We start from the raw sequence: 20063 nt of genomic DNA, 5'->3' as shown, positions 1-20063 counted from the left end.
CACACCTACAGCTGAAATACTCAAGATCTTATTGAAAAAAATTAGTCAGTAGCTTAAATCCTTAAGCTTACCTTCACACTGATCTCCAGTAGATGATAATGAGTAGCCTTGGCTACAGATACACCTGAAAGATCCTTCTGTGTTCCTGCAGCGTCCATTGGTACAGACTGATCGCTGCTGGCATTCGTTAATATCTGCAGCAGCAGAGACAGGGAAACTGTTACACATCTAAAAATAACAATTACTCATCAAATGGTACAAAGAGCAAGCCTGAACAAAACAGCGAAGCACAGTATCAATATTCAGTGCTACTTGTTTGTATTTATTAAATACAGACAGTGAATGTAATGCATAAAGTTATATGAAACTGCAGTCTGTGTGTTTTTCTTGAGATGACTGTGTTCAACATTCTCTCATGTAATGTCAATTTATCCCTCAATGCACAATCGGGTACACACAGACTCACAAATACACACACATGCTGCCTGAGAGCTGCTTTTGTTTCTGTTATATCTGGCAAAGGTAACAAGTCAGCCACTACAGTGAGTCAGCAAAACCCACAAAATACTTTCCAGCAGGATCACCACCTTTTAACAGGGTGTGGTCTTCAGATGCACACTGACAGGCTAATCCACTATGAAGCTGTAGGTTAAGACTCCTTAAAATTCTTGCCGTGTAACAGTATTAATCATCTGTGGGATAATGCCTCTTCTCGTCCACGACACTGCTAATCCCTCTGTGCTTCAGTTCTCATAAACTGGGGTCAGCTTGAGCTAACAGATGAACTTGAACATCAAACTTAAATTTTCCTATGGAAAACTCAAAGTATTGGAGGGGAGTGACACTTTGAATTCAGAACACAGCACATGCCTTTTTTGAGCTAGGAAGCCCATTTTCCCTCTGTTATTTGTAAAATATTCATTAAGGAGCAGTATTTAAATTGACATGGTGAGTTCTTGGTCACTTCTAGCATTTTGGCACAGCTGAATGTCTTTCTGGAAATACACCTCAACTCAAACAGGAGAACGTTACTCAATGAGGTTTTTCAGGTCTGTGTTATGGCTGTACAGTCTGACCTCTTAAGTAATGGTTCCTTGCAACCACAGAAGTTTGGAATTTAAGGATCACTGAAATCTGTGGGGCTCTACGAAGCAGCTGGGCATCTGTATGGGTCATTACTTCAGAAGGGTGCACTTTAAGAACAACAGTCTGCACATGCCAGCTCAGCTTGGCAAGGGCTCTTTTCCATGAAAGGCTCAGAGGAAGCAGTCAAATTTTGTCTACATATTTTCCCCACGATCAGTCTGCTGTGTGTCCTGAACAGCACATTTAATTCACTCAAGACACTTAACTTACACTGATGTTTTGTTTCAAACTTCCTGACAAATTTATATGAACGATCATTTAGTTTTACTGTATTATTTTTAGCACTCAGAAGTCTGGAAGTGTTTGGGGCTGTGCAGAGACACTTAGGGAAAGCTGAGGGAAAGGAAAAAGAAGGAAATCCAACTTCTGACAAGAAACATATAGGTTTCTGTGCACTTCCACAGCCTGGAGACACTGTCCCAGATTTTCACCATTATGGAAAAGTTTCAAGTATTCTCTAATTAGGGAGAGGAATATTCATACCTCCTGTACATGCTCTAGGTTCTCCCTCAGACTACTTCACTCTAACTTCAGACCTAATTTTGTTCCACTGGAGCAGTTCTGATGGGCATTTTAGATGTGGAAGAAATGTGGGAACCGACACTTTGGCGGTACAGGTACTGTTCCTAGAAATATGACACCAAGCACTCTCTTTCTCTAAGTGTGCTCCCGGAAATATAGAGACATTAGTACAGGCAGAGTTAACTGCTCAGTGGTAAGAGACACTGCTGGGTTCCAAAGGGGAGCAGCCTAGGTTTTCTGATTCCACTCACCCATATGGTAGGAAAAAAAAAAAAAGATAGAAAAAAAAGTAAAAGTCACTGCCCTTAAACCTCCAAAATGCCAGATTTGCCACAGATTTTGCAAAAATTCCGGTTTACCAATATAAATCTTACTACATGTTCTTGATTGGCATTACAACACACGTCAAAATCTACAAAGTGATCATAGAAATCATAAAATGGAAATACACATTGCTACATTTTTGGGGTTTTTGCATCAGTGTTGTACACTTAAAAGCAAAATGCAAAAACAAAAGATGAAAAATATTATCTAAAATGTAAGTGCAACCTTATGAATTTTAATCACATTCTCTTACCTTCACATTGCTCCTTTGATGCAGAGAGTTTGAAACCCTGGGCACAAATACACCTGAAGGATCCCTCTGTATTTTCACAACGTCCATTTGTACAGTGATTGCCATACTGACATTCATTTATATCTGTGAATAGAAAGAAAGTGCAAGAAATTAACTGGGGTACAACCACCTTTAGGTTGAACTTGGGAATATATTCAAATCACACCATAAACATGGTTATTATTCCTGAGGAATTTACTTCAATGGGATTTCAGCACTTTATGCAGGTCCCTTTGTAAGGTTACTCTACATATTCATCAAGGAACTCCATCAGATTATGCAAAATCTTTCTTCCTAGTCACAAACCATTCTTTCTTTAGGAGGACTTGAAAGCAGCCTTTTTTTCCTATAAGCTATCCCACAGACATCTACTTACATCCTTCTCTGAAAGAAAGGTATTAATTAGATGGGCCACTTTCTTTAGCCAGTGTGAAAATTGCTGTGCTGCTACTTAACACTAATTTTCAAGAATTCCTTCTGAATGCAAGTTGTATAAATCAGCAAAGCAAAAAGCAAACATAAAAATAAAATAAGAAACATATTTTGCTATAAATCCAGCCAGAATTAATTCTTTATTATAAAATAACAACTACCGGTTTTCTTCTAACAGTGGCTTTTACTTCAGGAAAAAAAAAAAAAGTTTGGTTTTCAAATTTTATTTCTTTATTTTGGGTTTGCAGTAGTCAGCACGTGTCCTTGTTTTATGGAAAGAAGCTGTATTTTTTTTAGCTTCACTGGTGCAGGAAAAGAACTACCCTTTGTTTGTTTTTATGTGCCAGAAATTATATTACTCCCAATTATCCTGTCTTTTGCCACCACAAAGCACACAAAACCTATCAGCATAAAGAAGTGCTAATTATTTGAGGCAGTCAAGCCATTAAGGCAGCTGTAGCACAGGGAAAGCTGGAAGATTAGACATCTTTAAATCATCATCATAACCCCTATTAGCTATTGTAAATATGCGCAGTAACTATTTTCCTCACGTGTATTTACGTGCATGGCTCTTTGCAAGCTCCTGTACCACCTGCCTTTGACAAAGCCCATCTTCCCCCAGACACAAACAAAATCACCATTATCATCCATATTCCCAAAGACCTAGAACTCTGCATTCCTCACGTGAGCCTCTAGCTCTGTAAGCACAATGTCCTGCTGCAGCCTGGCCAAGCAGAAGGAGTGATACCCTCAGAGAGATGACAGCACACATCCACAGGTGCTGTGCTATGGCATTCAGTAGGTGTTACTACTTATTCCTTTCTCCAAGGCTTATTTCTCAGCTCACAGCTGTTGCAAAATGTGCTTGCTCTACAAAGCTCGATCTTTGCTCTCAATGTGCATGACCACTGCTCTAACTGAAGAATCTGTTCAAACACAGAGAACTCAATTCAAGCACACAAATTTCCATCTGAACAACAAAACTGCTTCTTACAGATTCGCGTTCATCTCCAAGCTGCTTGATGAAGAAACCTGGAATACTACTTCTGATTTTTGGATGGGACTCAAAGATCAAGAGACTTCCCCACAAAGCCAGCAGAAAAACCAGAAACAGAACTTTAATCCTCTGAGATAAAATTCAGAGTTATAACTGATTCCATTGGTGCTCCCTACAGTAGGCCTAGAGGGATTTGGATTAGCTCTGCTTACCTCTGTATTAGTTTTGGTATCTTCTAATGGGATCCCTAAAACTGTACAGGTTGAATATTGATAGTTAACCATGCAGCTTCAAAATCCATCACAGTGATAACCACGAGGATGAAGTGATCTAGAAAGTTTTGTCAACCTATTTTTTAAATTTGTTTATCAACTAGGTACATCACGAGATATGACTTTATTGGATGTGAAAATGTTCAGAGAGAAAAATGGAATAAAAATGAATCAGTGGTTGAAAGTAAACTTAAAAAAATTTAATTATTTCAAATAGTCCCTGTACAACACAAATGCACTGAGGGACCTGGGACAGTGGCAATCTCAAGACAATGAGGAGGCAGGCTGTGCATGTGTCCTTTTCCATTTCTTCCAACATGCACTGAAAATTCCACCTAAACTCCAATTAAATGCAGTCTACCCAATTCTGAAGTGAACTTGGCTAATGAAACAGAAGTGGCTATGTTCCTGGCTTTAAATCCTGGAAAATTACAATATAAATGGCATCAAAGATCTATACGTAGGATTGTTACACTAGATTTTCTATGGCATAAAGTGCAGGCAGAGGAATGAAATGAGATTAAAAAAATACTGAAAACAGCACTGTGGAAATCCAGAAGAGCTGCAACTGATTTAAACTAACAGGAGAAACAAATGAATTTACGGAACAGTGGATTTAAATACCCTTCACAGATAATGGGAGATATTTCCCTTTTTGGTATATTTAAACGGTGCCATATTGCAGCACTACAGATTTAAGAAAAATTGTCTGCATTACATTTTCTAAAATGTGTATGGCTCATTTCCAACATGATGTAAGCCTAGGATAAACAAAAAATGGACTGATCACATCACTAATGAAGTGAGTAAGAATGTCTAGGCCTAGAACGTTTCATAAAACAAAGGAAAAAAGGGAAGCTACATGCAGTAATACAAGGAAAAAAATTATCATTTTAAACCAAGACATATTCCTGACATGACTTAGATCTGAGCAAAGCACTGACTTCTCTCATTTTCCTCCTACCAACCTGGTTAGCAAGAATGGAACAACTGCAAGTTATGCCAGGGAATTTTCAACCAGGCTATTTTCATAAATAGGTACAAAAATAAAGCTTAATATTGGGAAAGAAGGCAAAATTAGGCCGACATTTTGCAAGAAAAAAAAAGGAGTTAAGTAAGAGGTCTAACAGAGTACATATGCCACATTCTCTGCAAGGGCACCAGGAATCCAGGCAGGTGGGAAGGAATGAAACTAAGACCGATGTGGAGTAATTTGTGCAAAGTGAAACCCATTAATTTGCTGTAAACAATTCCTAGCTTGTTACAACTGAAATTGAAACCCAATTAATTATCTGAGAAATACATTCCTCCACAGTAAGTCAAATGATAACACCAAATATGCAGCTATGACATGGCAGATCTGTTCAGACAGTATGACTTCTTCAGAAAATAGGGTAGTTGAAAATGGTGTAATCTGCGCAGCAAAATTGGTGGTGAGGTTCTGACAGCCACACATTGCATCACTGCAACTTGGCTCTAATCTTGATTGGTAGATCAGCACCACATTTTCAGCTGGAGCACAGCAGATCCCAGCCACCAGAACCGTTTCAACCAAACACTGCTCTGAGACTGCTTTGTGAACTGAACCGAATCACAGAACTGGGAGCCATTACAAAATAAGCCATGGAAATACACTGACAATCTGCCCTACAGCTGTAATGCAAACACCTCCTCTATGCAATTATTGTACACTTGTTTAGGTAACATGGTTATTCCAACAATCACAAATTATAGGGCATGTGTTACGTGGAGTGGGCAGGAATATTCGCAAGAGACAGCAGATCCTTCACAACTGATGCTAAATTAAAGTTTCTAGTACTGTCTCAAAAAGTGGCACTCAAAATGGCAAAAGATTATTCCTTTTGCACAATGGATTAATTTGCTCTTTCTTACCTCTATTTCAAATAGTCAAAACTGATTTTGAAAAAAAAATATTCTAACATCTATAAACAAATCAACCAAAGTAAAATGCGAGAAATCTGTCCTAAACCCCTAACCTAGACAAGGGGCCTTAGGATATGCAAATGTTTTGCTAGAAGTACAGATAATTAAGGAGTTTTATTAATATGCTCTGTGAGCAAAGTCCCATATTCTACTGAAAAACCTGCGTGTCACGCTGATGTATTAGCACTCGCTTGTCTTTCCATTTCCAAACAACAGCGTACTAGTATTTCACTGACAATACATCCCCTTTCTGTTCCGTATTTTCTATTTCAAGAACTTTGTTTTGCAGCTTATAACTATATCATTTGTAATCTAGATTCAGTACTCACCTACAGTAAAACGAGATTTCCTCATATACTGTGACTGAGAACATAAAGTAATTTCAAAAATCTCATATTTTCAGTTATTCTTGAATGAAATGGGGACCCAGGGCACAGTGCTGTCATCAGGTTGTAACACTGATTGAATATGAAATACAGCATCTCAGAACAAGAACTACAACCAGAGAGACAAAGAGTACTAAACATACCATGGCACTGTCCGTTCCAGCCTCTGAACCCCACTCTGCAAGGAATGCACTGGTAAGAGCCAGGAGCATTAAGGCACTGTGCATCTGGACAGGTAGTTGGAGTCAGGCATTCATCAATGTCTTCAAAAGAGAAGATAAAAGGAAATAATGATCAAAGCCATAACAGAACACTGAACAATAATCTGGTTACTCAGACTCTCCTCCTGCGACACTGAAGCATTTAAACAGTTGCGTAATTTATCTGTGAGAGACAAAGGAAAGAACAAGTTCAGACAGATTTGTACCAGCAAAGGGGCACCTCTGAGAAATACAGTAGCTCATTATACATGCAACTGAATCTGACTTCTGTATTATACTAAAAATCTTTGGTAGGTCTTCCAGAACTTACAGAGTATCAGATTTCTGGCTACCGCAGGTAAGAATAATTTTCCTTATGTTACTCCTTTACCATACTGAAGTGCCTGAGATTCTTCCTATAGCAAAACTTTGGAAGTTCATTGCAACAACAGTAAAATTGTAACTCTGGCTTCCAAAAGCAAAGCATAATTTGGTATTCTCCAATGTTGTAGAGTTACTCAGCTCATAAGTGCTATGGGGACTAAAAACATCATCATGTGAATGAGAATCACAAATGCTTACATGGAGTAAGGAGTTAATTTTGTCTGAAAGAAGGCACAAGACACATCCACTGAGGCTGGCAGTGTTTAGGGTGACACAGGGACCTTCTGCATCAGGCAAGGTCATAGACTGCCCATGGCAGGAAGAGATAGGTCCTGAAAAAGTCATGGAACTCATGTTCAGGCTCTGAGCAAGAGCAGCTTCTTATCCTGCACCAAGGAAACCCATAATACATGCAACATATGCAATCTAGAGGAGACTGCACACAAAAAACAACATTCAAAGACAAGTTGCTGTTAAGTGACCAATGACCAGAAGACACTGGAATTAAAACTGTGTAGGCAGCCTCCTTGCAGTCTGCTTGCATGTGTGAGATCATTTTATAATAAGGTATTTAATTACACAATAATTATAGTCTTCCCCATTAAATACTTGCTTCATACAGTGCACAGAACTAAATAAATTGTCAGTCACCTCAAAACTCAGCTTCCTAAGCTTCCATCCTTTTCCTGCCCCAAGCCTAGCAGTTTTGTCTTCTGCAATTAAGGACAACTACTCAAGCACAGATCATAGGGAGGGAATTCACTCCTAGTTTTGAGAAAAAGCTCACAGAACTCAAGGAGCTCCCAACACTCATAATTTAACTGGACAATGCTCCAAGCTTGAGAGAACTGAAATGTCCCAGCTCCAAACAACTCATTGGATGCAGGCAAATCACAATTTTTCATAGAATCACAATTGTCCAGCTTAGAATACTTTCTCATAGAAACACCAACAGGCTTCTTCAGCAGCTGCAACGCAGACCTGCAAAAGTTTCTCATGGAACCGCTGCAGCAATTTTTTTTTTTAACCTGATTAACAAAGAAAATTACGCTTCTGCCGTAATTTCTTCTCAGAACTGTCTGGACTGTGCCTGCCCTCAAAACACAGAACATGAATGATGTGTGTGGTACAGAAATTTTCAGTCAAAATAAAGTCTAAATGCTGCAAAGCTTTAAAAAAAAAAATCACAAGAAGATTCTATAAGAATACTTCATCCTATGCAATGATATTCAGCTATGACTACAACGCTGTTCTACATAAACAACAGACTCTACAACAACATATATGCACTCTTTACAGTCCCTTGGCTTAGGCCCATGACAGAGGTTAAAGCTCTGTGTGAGTACAGCTTAAAGCAGAATGAAGATGGGGCAAGGAAGTGCAAGTGAACTGTGAGTACTGTGTGTAGCTTGGAGGACTCCTGCCTTTGTTTTTGAACTGTGGAGAGGGTGGAAAGAAGTTTTTTGTGGAATCAGAAATCTGTCAGTGGGGTGATGACATGCTGAAATAATTCCCTGAATGTATCATTTCCTTGGTTTGATGGATTTAGTATAGGAGGATTTTTTTCCCCTTAAGCAACCTTAAATAACTTTCAATAGAGAATTTGGTTTCAGAAATTACATATTGTTAAGTTAAATTATAGAGAACTACCACCACACTATTTAAAATACAAGTTAATAACATATTTGATGTAGTGTAATAGTCTGATTTCTAGCCTAATTGAATCACAGATTCCTTAGTCACAGAGATGATTTGAAAAGACTAGTTTTAAGAGTGGAGTCTGTGAAACATTTAAATAAATTAAAAAAAAAAATTGGAAGAGGAATCTTCTAGCATTTCTGAGAGCAGCAAATATATCCATGGCAGCTTTCAGTTGCTTATTTGCCAGGCAACCTAACATGTCAGCAATTTTATTCTGTGATATGTAACTTAAGACTAAAGCATGAACAAAATCATGTTTAAAATTGGATGATTTCTTGGGGTTTTTCGTTTACCATTCAAGTTGAAAATGAAAAAAGTACCAGGAAAAAAAGGCCAAAATGTCACATTAAAAAATAATGTGAAGCTTTGAAGGTCAGATGTGCTAGAATCTCCTACAACATGAAATATAGATTTAAAAAGTCAACCTATCATTTGCTACCTGATATAATACAGGAAAAATTACAACATTTTTTAACAGAAACTTGGCAAGCAGGTAAGGACTAACAATGAAGTAAAGTGATTCCATGCCAAGATTTGATAAAGCGGCTGTTCCAAGATGGTTCTGTACACAGTAGGGGAACTCCTTTGCAGCATCTAAAATTTAAATAACAGGAAGCGAATTGCAGTTCCAGACACCAAATACTGACAAAGATTGAAGAGTACTCACAAAGGCTTCTTGTTTAAGATTGCATCCCCTGAGATTTGTCCCCTTGCAACTCAAGCTGCAGTGCTAAGCCTCCCTTGAATAGCAGGGAATGTTAATCGTTCCAAACAGCAGTAGTTTGGTACTGGCTTTGAGCTATCAATAAATGGTAACTTCACTTCATCATCGTCAGTAGTGAAGAGTCCAAACCTACCTTCACATTCCCCTCTCCTGTTCATTTGGTATCCACTATCACAATATTCACATCTATACGAGCCAAGAGTGTTTATACAAAAGCCTTCTCCACAAGTGTGAGGTCTTGAACACTCGTCAAAATCTGCAGAGGACAAAGATAAGTTAAGAGAAGCTGCTTCACCATCAAAGTATTGAATGCCTGCATCTCCTCAAAACTTTGATCTAACTAAACAGTAACTAAGTTCGCATTTTTGAAGCTGTTTGCAAGCCACCGCGCTCCTTGTAATCACAGAGAGAATGAGTTTGAGAAGCAGCCAGGACACAGAAGGCAGCCTGTGAGCACCCATGGGTGCAAACACAATGCTGTCTTGCTGTATGTATGCAGTGCCCAAGCCAGCACCAGCCTAAGGCAGACCACAGCTCCTTCAGGCTGTGTTGCTTTGGGAAGTCTGCGGCTGTTTGCAAAACTGTATTTAAAAATATGCTTTGTTCCAGCTTCTACTCTTTCTAAGAGTGTTGAATATTTGTATTTTACACAACAGGTTTTTTTACTAAATGGTAATTTTCCTAAACAATGATGGTGGTACTGAAAAAAAAAATTTTTCACAAACATTTTATGAAGGAATATCAGCTACTCATGTGCTTTCCTCACCACAATACCTGGTGAATATACTTGGATCAGAACATTATTAGGTGAATATCTTGGATCCAAGTTAAATGTACTTCCAGACACCAGTCCAGTACCACTGACATTGAGGGAAAAAAAAAGAGGTGAAAAGGGAATTTAGGAGAGTTTAGTTATGCTTCTTGAATAATTTTAGTATTTTTATTTTCTATAAAAGAGACTAGTTATTACCAACGCAGTCAGTTCCATCTTCACTGGCCATAAACCCAGCTTGGCAAATACATAGGAAACTTCCTTCTGTATTTTCACAGCGTCCAAGGGAACAGAGATGCGGTGCCTGATTACACTCATTAATATCTACAAAAGAAATGAAAACATGAGACAATAGAATAACATATTTAGTTGTGATTATTTTTGTGCATTCTCTGCCATGCATTTGAAAAGACTGATTTTGTAATTATTTTAACTATTTGAAAACGTATATATGTTTTCTCTCAGAGATGCAAAAAAGATGTACTAAATAGTTTCGGTTGGAGAAAAATGCTCTTATTGGCTTAGACTGTAAGAATATTGCATTGGCCTGAAGAACGTGACATGATTACAGTTCAAATCACTACACTGTGTGCAACACCAGCACAGGCTGCAAGCATGGAACATTATTAAAACCTGCATGAAATGAAGGGATTCTAAGTTGCCATTTGGCCGTTGCATAATTTATTTTTCAATACTGTAGTTGCACCTGACAGCATGTGTTACAGCGTGAAGCTACTGAGCTTTGGTGGCATGAACATTTTATAGCATATAATCTGTTGATACAATATGCCCTTCCTTATCCAAGTTACAGAGGAACCAGTATAGTCTGAATGAAGAAAAGATACCAGTACAGCTGCTTCCAAATCTGAAACGGCTCATGTAGGACCCATTTGTGCTCTGCCTTATGTTCATCAGAGGCCCCTGTTCTAGAACTTGCTAGCTTAAAAGGGGATGAAGACCTTATTTTACAGATCTCTCACTGTGCTTCTGGGTTGTTTATGATATACTTTCTCTTTTCAGAAGCAGGCTGAAAGGAATGACCTAACAAACGCCTGGACTTAGCCTGGCTGCAGAGCTGGTAGCTGAGTAAATCACTATGAGAAACAGGCACAAATTCATTCTTTTTCCAAACAGAAGTGTATTTCATCCTAGTAGTCTGATTTTTACATACCTGATATACAGCTGACAGGAGATGGTCTGCCTAATCACTTCTCTCAAATCACACTGGGAAACATTTCATTCCATTTAATTAAATTCACACTCATTTCAGAGCAGCAGAAAGGCTACATTAGAGACTACCTCACAAATTTTATTTGGCATTAAAAAAAAATACTTTGTAGTTTGGAAGCATTCAACAGAGGAAAGAACTTCTGACTGCTCTGTAGAGACTTCCCCTAACCAGATTCTACATTTCAAGCATTTCACATCATGGTTATTTCAGATTTTTGAAAGCATCATTTCATACCAATGCACTTTGTCTGCTGATCATTAAGTTTGTACCCCTTGTAGCAGATGCAAGTGTATCCCACAGGCAAATTAACACAGTGTCCTGCTCCACAGATATCAGGATTAACTGTACATTCGTTGATTTCTAAGCAAACAAAGAGAAACTTAATGTTAAACTTGCTCACATAGTTCAGTGCACAGTACTCAGTAATCCAAGCAGAAAGCTCAGGCCTGAAAACAACTGTAAATCAAGTTTCAACTCCTGAGTTTCTCTAATGGATACCTTATCTGGCAGAATCTAGAAACCATCTGGGCTTTTCCTAGTGACATAATCTTATGTCCCATCCAAGATCTATAAATCAGTACATAAAATTTAAAGTAAAATGAAGATAAGATAATATAAAAAAAAAAATATATGGCTCAACCTTTGCATTGCACATTAAGAAAATAACTGTAGTGAGTTTCTGATTACATTGGGTATTCTGATTTACAGAACACTCATCTATTAACATATTGGATGTATTTTGTAAGATAAGGAGATCCAGATATGGGCAGCATTGGATGCTAAATCCTTACAGTAGTTTTAGAAATTTCCAGAGTATATGCGTTACTGCAGAAAATACTAATGACTGCGTTCAGTTGCTACAAACTAAAGTTATACTGCAGTATGGAATTGCAATTCCTGAAAAAGTAGAAATTACTGTAAAGAATTATTTATCTAGACTATACAGGTCACATTTAAACTTAACTAAATTCCCAAGTACAGAAATAGGGCACTCAAAAACTTCTCAACTTGAACCGCATTCAGTTTTTAAAATCCGGTTTAGAATTTTGTCCTGCACTTGTACTTCATTATCTCTGAACAGCATATTGATTTATAGCACAAAGCAATTTCTAGTTCTACTAATTTTCCTGAGGAAATATAAAAAAAGAACATGGAAAACTACCATCTTCTTATTACTAACTGATCTGAGCTCCCAGCAGGGTAACTTTCTCTTCCTGTAAGGAAGCTGGGAGCTGGCTGGCAGAAGGGGCACAGTCACAGAAGAGCTCACTTCTAAGTTCTAGTTTGATCACGACAACTATTTGAACCTTCCTGTGCAATTGATGAACTGTAATTACAGCAAACTGAAGTCAGCAGTTGAATGCTCACAGGACAGGATACTTTCTCTACTCTTACAGTACATTCAGGAGGATTCAACTGCAGACAGAATTGTACAAACAACTGGGTGATTTAGACCCTGTCTGCATTGCATCAACTCAATAATCCATTCCTGCATGAAGGAAAGCCAATTTGAAGAGCTCATTTTTTAATAAGTATGTGAAATTTCTTCCCCTGATTGGAAACCAGGAAACCTCTTTGTAGGCCTAAATATCTCTACCCAAATAAGTATTTATATCCAAATATACAAGAATGCATCTTACAGTATTTACCAGGATATTGCAATCACTTCAAAGCCTGTGTTCATTCTGGTTCATACTAACCAACGTGACATTGTAATGCTCTCACATACACAAATAAGGTACATTCACGTTTTTGTTTCTAAATGTATAGCAAAAGAAATTTTGATGTCTTTTGGACACAGCTGTCATTTAGACAAATTTCAGCTATGGCAGGTGCATTACTTGCATTTCTACTACTTTCACTTCTTGACACACAGATGTAGATGAGGCAACTCTAATACATCAAAAAAGAACGAAGCACAAACATCAAAAGAACATTTCAAAATAGACCTTACAGTAAAGTCACCTGCTTTTTGCAGAACATTCTGATCTATATCCCTTGAAGTATACATCCCTCAATGAACATCATCATGTATACTTCATGAATACACATGTAGGCTGTCTAACAACCTGACTCGTATTCAAGAAAAATCAACTCATATTCAGCTGGACGTTCCTTGCAGATCTGCAAAGAAAGTCCAGAACTGAATCTGAGGTGAATTATTGAGTCTATCTTCTATCCCTTACTTATGTATGCAAAAATGGCAGGTACATCCTGGAAGGACCTGGTTCTGGCTCTCCTGATAGTATCCTCATTGTTGTGCTGTTCTGCACTTTCTCCAGAATATTCTTTCTGTTCTACAACCACATTCTCTTCACTACGGTAATTCAGCAACAGCACAGAACAATAGTGTCAGGAACTCAGTCATTTCTTAATTTATTGCAGTTCTAAAAGAGAAGTACAATACCTGTAACTTGAGTAGGTGCAATAACTTGACTTGCACTTGAAGTTGAGACTTCGGGAGCAACTTCAACAGGCAAGGGAGGGGATGTTTTCTCAATCACTACTGTGTGACATGGAATGGAAATCAATCACATCCAAAAAACCCACCTTAAAGCATTCAAAAAACCCAACCCTTAAAGAATTCACAAGGGATACTGAATAAGCTAGCACTTTGAAAATTTTAATTTGTTTATTCTGCTTTGACTTACAGTGGAAGAAAACCATGTAATTGGGGTTTTCATCATTCTACTGCTTGTGAAAAAAACCACTGAGGTGCTAAAGAACACAAACACAGTTGTAAAAAGTTATGCATAAATCTGCAAAGACCCACCCAAGCACAGTCTCCTCTTGAAAGGAGTACAAGGCTTCACCTCTGCTGACATTAAATTCTCATGCACATAATTCAGGATATCATTTCTTGAAATATGTCTATCTCCTAAACAAGCCACCAAGCCACCGCCAGCCTCTCAATTCCTCCCACTTTTGCTTCCATGACTTTTTTTTGATCATGAAGAAATTGCTTTTGAAGCTCCAATCATTTTTTTTTCATTAACATCTGTAAGAATTGCTACTTTCTCATTCTTTTAAGAACTGCAAGCATTCCCTCATACTGAAAGAAAAGATAAAATAAGTTACCTGGAAACTGTGGATGCAGGTTAATTGTTGAAATTCCAGGAGAAAGCTGGGGCTGCCCAGGCTCTAGATAAGGCTGCTTTTCTTGATCAATGGAAGCTAATTCCTAGAAGAATGATAAAAAAATAACATTCTGTAAACATTCCCTTAATTCACAGCTACCCACAAACTCCTGACCTGAAACACTGCTAACATTCTCATGAGTGGCTTTTGATAGCAGATCATTAATCACCACCAATTTAAACCTGAATGAAAATGGGCTACTATGTTTATACAATGGCATTCAATTAAACATTGGTTTTACTTGAAGCAGCCATTTCCTGGAGCTTCTAATTGCATCTTTCTTTGGCTTTGTCCTTCTGTAATTCTCCCATTCTCTGGTCTTTAATTGCTTACAAATAGCATTTGAATGCAGGTCAGTATCACACAAAGGTATACAGTCAAATCTAGGTGTCTGAAAACCGTGAAAGGTTCCCTCTTAGCTATTAACCCATCATCTTATTTTCACAGAAATGTCAGATGCTTGTACATCTGTAGGAAAATGGAGCACAGCTGCAATTATTCACAACAAATGCCATTACCTTTAGCACAGAGAACCTGAAACCTCCAGAATGGGTGACTTCACACAGATACACGCTTTACACACTTACTCATCTCCAATGAGCACAAGATACCCTAAACAAACCATGAAATTAACTTAGGCAATAATACCAGTCTCATAAGCAGGTGTCACAAATGCTTCTGAAAGCTTCATAATGTTTCTCTCTGATTAACTTTCTCTAGCTGTTACTATCTGTGTCTCTTCATACTCTCTGCATTTTTCAGTATCCGCTTTAAAATACAGTCTCCAGAATGAGATAGAGCAATATTTACCAAACTCTCCAACTGATGCCTCTAAGAGAGGTTGAAATAATCTTTCCTGTACCTCACTACCCATCTGTTGTTGTATACAATAACAAGAACTCCTTCTGCCTCAGGGTTTGAACAGTAAGTCTACAGTGACTTGTCTGTCCATCATAAATTCTAAATCCTTTCAGTTATTGGAATCCCACATCATACACACGGTCTGTATTCTAATTCCTACATAAATTACATCATGCTTTACCTGATCAGGAGCTGCAGTTGCCACTAAAACCAGAAAGAAAAAAGAGAATTAATCAGTTTTCACAAAACATTTTATTATATATTTTATCACATTTGAAAGTGATTGTGGCCATCCCGCAAAAAATTCAAACCTCATTCCAAAATAGTGCAAACATGAAATCATGTTCCTGAAGCAAGTGTAAAAACTAACCTGAAAACAGAATAAGATTCTACACATCGTCTAATGTTTATTTACTCGGTATTCAGCTGCCTTGTAGGTTTCTCAGTTGTTTACCTGCTTCCTCAGAAACAATTTGACAAACTCACAGGTTATTAACTCACTGATGAAACCTTTTCAATTCCTTCCAAGGGATACCAACATCTGTAAATATTTTAAAGGTAAATTAATGTCATAATGATATATAACTTACCACTAACAAATTTGCAAGGATTTATTGCAGAAAAAAAAAAAAGGTTTTCAAATTTGTCTTTTCTTTAGACAAGCAAGAGTGGGTTTTTTTCCTCCACAAATATGACTTTTTTTCTGGGAAGGCGTGGTAGGAATTTCATATAAGCTCTTATTTTCCATTGCAGCCTTCCTTTTTAGAATTCATAAATATATATATTTTTTAAATCTTACAACAAATATGTACTATTTCTGATCACAAAAACTATTGAGATTAAAGCAGTCTCGCTCCTTCTCCACAGTCTCAGCATCTGGTAGGACCTACCCATAACCTGTGAGAAGTAAATCACATGGTGGGCATCATGGAATGCTCTGCTGTGGGGAGTGATGCCTCTCGGCCCTGCGCTGTCCGCAGCGACCACGCAAAGAAAAAAAACCATGGAAGACACATGCACACAAATAGAGAAAGACTAAATTTTCCCACTCTCACCTTCTTGTACAGCCATCTCAGTCTCACTTTTCTGTGAGAAGGTCAGTGCCTCCACTGGCTCTTCCTTTGCTGGGAGAGGTGGAGGAGAAGTACCTTTAGCAACAGGTTGAGTAATCGGGGTCTTGCCAATGGCAGGTGGCTGTACTCTAACTGCAGGGTGATGATATAGCTTGTTTCTGTGAGGGCCAGAAACCGTATAACCCATTCCACCAGGGCAGATTTCCTTAAAAGCAGCTAGATTTGGGATGGGAAAATATTCCTTTTAGGAGTCTAAAAGTGCAATATGTTGACATAGTGGAAAATATAATGACTACCACTAAGAAATTTAATCTCATATTGTATATACATTTTTACAAAACACCTCTTAAAGAGAAGCTATGCATTGCATGCTAACATGACTGAGCACTCTCCCAAAAGCATGTTCTGGCTGTTTTTCCCAGAAGGTTTCCACTCCAGTTTACCATTCTTCTTCAGTTCTGCTTATCTGTCAATGTATCCAGATTTATTTTTTTAATTAATCCCCTGCAAACAGAATATCCTTTCTAGGTATTCATTTAAATGTGCAAATCGTCTTAATCACCTGTACTGCACAATGAACGAAGATCACTACTGCTATCATGTTCTTTTTTGTAGAAATCAAAGGGAAAAAGCTCACCAGCCCTGTACTAGAGGAGTAGAACACTATCAACCAGTATCAACACTGATCCACAGGATCCCACCTGACTACACCAGAGGCCTCATACCAGTCCAGATCCAAATTCCACTGAATTGAAAAAGGCTGGCTAAAAACAAGATGGGGATCATACGAAGCCAAATCACTACTAGAAGAGAGGGGAAATAACCTCATTTATAAAGCTGCTACAGAAAAAGTTAATTAAAGTCAGGCAACAGCACTTGCTCTATCTCTACAGGTGCTCTATAGAAGCATCATGTTTTGCAGTTCTACTAGAAAAGTAAAAAAGGAAAGAAATACAAGTCAGTCTTCCTCCTCATCAAAGAGAATAGTTATGCTCCTGTCAGGGTCAGGGAGTCTTGAGGGGGCAGTGCTTCATTGTCCTTATTGCTCTAGGTAAAGCCATGCTGGGATGAAACAAAAAAAGATTTAGTCTCCCGTGTGGGAATTCTTATGGCTGCCTGAGGGATGTGCCAAGTGGGGCATTGGTAAGTTCACAAATTCTGCTTTGAACACATGAAGGTTTTAAAATGAATTAGTGTCTAAAACCAAAGCACAAAGTACTAGCTAAAAGCACTCCACAGATGAGTTAAACTATACATTAATCACAGTATGCATTAACTGTACAACATGTCAGTGGAATAGATGGTGTCTTAGCAGAATAGAAAATATGAAGGGTCAAACTCATTAAATTGAATAGATTCAGAATAAGGAAATACTTTTTGCTGGAACATCTAATATCCAAACTTGCCATAAAAACACCCAGTTGAGGGTGAGAATTCTTGTCAAAAGAGTGAGACAGAAAATTTGATGTCTGTCCCTCCAGATGCATACTTAGGACATAGGAAATCTTGCTTCAGGTCATATTCCCTCAAATGAAATGTGAGCCTAATTTTAGCACAGCTCTGATAAGAGCTCTCAACACCTGGACATCTAATCTGGTCTCTCAGTGTCTCTTTAGGAGATGCTTTACTTTGTATGAATATTTTAGAAGCATTTTATTTTAGTGGCTTTTATACTAACAGGGGATGCTGCAGTAAATACATTACCCCATTCTGGAGTATCCCACTTTCACACATTTTTCATAGAAAACTCTGAAACATTATGAATTTAACCTGTTACAGAAAGGAACATGTTTTTAAATCATGCAAGTAGTCATTAAATGAGAAAAGCTCATCAGAATTTTCTACTAACATATTTTCTCTTCAAAGTCTTTTCATTAAGAAAAAAATCACTAAAATAACAAATTCCATATGATACTTGATGCATTTTTTGTGATCAGATAGCAGTCAACATAAGGATGTATTCTGTGCTCCACTATACACACTATCGGGCATAAAGCCCCATGCAGTATTCTCACAGATGCAAAGCACTTGCACTTAAATTGCAACTCATCTCATGAGAACATATTTTCTCTCCATTAAAGAGCCACAGAAATATTATTTATCCAAAAGTAAACTGGAGTTTTAAAATCCTGATCAATGATCTAGTGACCCAACAGTCATGCAGGAAACAGTGGCTTTAAAAATCTATTGAAGTGCTCAAAACCGTTGGTCATTTTCATTTCTGTAAGTCAAACTTAAAGAAAGGAATCTGCAGCTCTCATCATATCTCTGATAGCAGCTGTGGATATCCCAAAGCAGCTAGCTGGTTTGAAAATGTAAATCTTTATAAAATATTTCAGAGAAATACAGGATCTGTATCATCAGAGTGACATATGCAGCAGCTTCAAGTATGCACAGTGGATTGTCACTACAAACACCTGGGCTAAAATACTCAAGAGACTGGACATCATGTATACTACAACAAGCAATGAAGCTTTTAAAACAGATTAATTTGACCCTACATTTGGGAAAAGGGATAATACTAAATTGATTTTGATGACTCCATAGCCATTTAAGTTGTAAGCAACATCAGGGAATAAAAAGTACTTGAAAACAGTGATCAGTATCTCTATGTGGAATCTTAATCTATAACCAGCCAAAGCGGGAGTGGTGACCAAACAAGCTGGTATTTTTGAAGTCCTTATACATTTAAATATCAGCAGAACTCCAAGGGAACACTGATAATACAAGAGAGCTTTATGTATCAAATAAGGAATTGTTTAAGTGAAAAATGGCACAAAAAGCTTAACTACTAGTTTATTGTTAAGAAGGCAATTCTCTCCTTAGCACATCCCTCAGAATAGGTGGTAAAGATAAGAAGGAAGGTGAGAAAGCAGAGATATTACCATGCATATCCTACTAACTGTGATACAAACTACATCTCATGTTGTTCTGTAACCAAATTTTTAAAAGCTGCCATGATTTCACCAGAGCCTTTAACAACTGGAGAGTATTAACTACATTTTGGGTTCCTTTTCTTGTATCTGTAAGTACTGTGGTGATTGTTTGCTTGGGTTTTATTAGAGCATGTATAATAAATTAGGGGGCAGGGGGCAAGAGCTCGTATTTTTATTGGAAGTTCTTACCTGTTCCTGGGAGCGGACACTTCTCACAGTGTGGGCCCCAGGCTTTGCCAACACTGCAACAGCAAAGCTGCTTGCTGAGCTGAACAGAAAGAGGATGCATGCACTGCTTTCCTGCACTAACAAACCGGTAGCAGGGTCCTTTCTCTTCAGCAACTACAGGGTTATCAGCTGCAATGAAAGTGGAAGAGAGGATGGTACTGTTCACATGAAAAGCAAAACAGAGAAACACCACTAGATTTCCAACACCACTTAAACAGATTAATATTCTGTCTGCTGAAGTTTTATTTCAAACACCTATCTCAGATGAGAATCACATTTAAAAAATCTTATTTTGCATCAAACATTCCTGAATTCCAACTTACCCTAGACCAAGGATAAGAAGTATTTCAAAGAAAAACAACAACAAAAAAAGTAAATTCAAAACCAGCAGTTGCCATCCTGCCACAATGAAGAGTGAGAATCATCTCTCTCACTTGCACACAGCTGCTGAAGATCAGTCACTGGCACTATACAATTGTGCCAAGCTATAAAGCCAAAGG

The 20063-nt window shown here is 37.9% G+C and overlaps 1 protein-coding gene across 4 annotated transcripts in view; it reads right to left on the bottom strand.

Moving 5' to 3' along the window:
- LTBP1 (latent transforming growth factor beta binding protein 1) overlaps positions 1-20063 on the bottom strand; it is a 186101-nt gene that overhangs the window by 49313 nt on the left and 116725 nt on the right. The window contains exons 11-21 of one of the 4 annotated variants that reach the window (XM_066178599.1): positions 19525-19692; positions 16382-16615; positions 15508-15530; positions 14406-14508; positions 13735-13833; positions 11562-11687; positions 10295-10420; positions 9458-9580; positions 6459-6578; positions 2246-2368; positions 72-194 (exon numbers count right to left, since the gene is read on the bottom strand). In XM_066178599.1, the coding sequence (XP_066034696.1) occupies positions 72-194; positions 2246-2368; positions 6459-6578; positions 9458-9580; positions 10295-10420; positions 11562-11687; positions 13735-13833; positions 14406-14508; positions 15508-15530; positions 16382-16615; positions 19525-19692 (1368 nt within the window). The remainder of the gene's footprint in view (positions 1-71; positions 195-2245; positions 2369-6458; positions 6579-9457; positions 9581-10294; positions 10421-11561; positions 11688-13734; positions 13834-14405; positions 14509-15507; positions 15531-16381; positions 16616-19524; positions 19693-20063) is intronic. The other 3 variants (XM_066178600.1, XM_066178601.1, XM_066178602.1) reach the window with 3 other exon arrangements.

Source organism: Chamaea fasciata, unplaced genomic scaffold (assembly GCF_029207755.1).
Source record: "Chamaea fasciata isolate MVZ Bird 193981 ecotype frontalis unplaced genomic scaffold, bChaFas1.0.hap1 SCAF_3, whole genome shotgun sequence".
In the NCBI taxonomy this organism is placed as follows: Eukaryota; Metazoa; Chordata; class Aves; order Passeriformes; family Sylviidae; genus Chamaea; species Chamaea fasciata.
The sequence above is the reverse complement of the archived record's forward strand: the minus strand, read 5'-3'. Positions and strand labels throughout refer to the sequence as shown.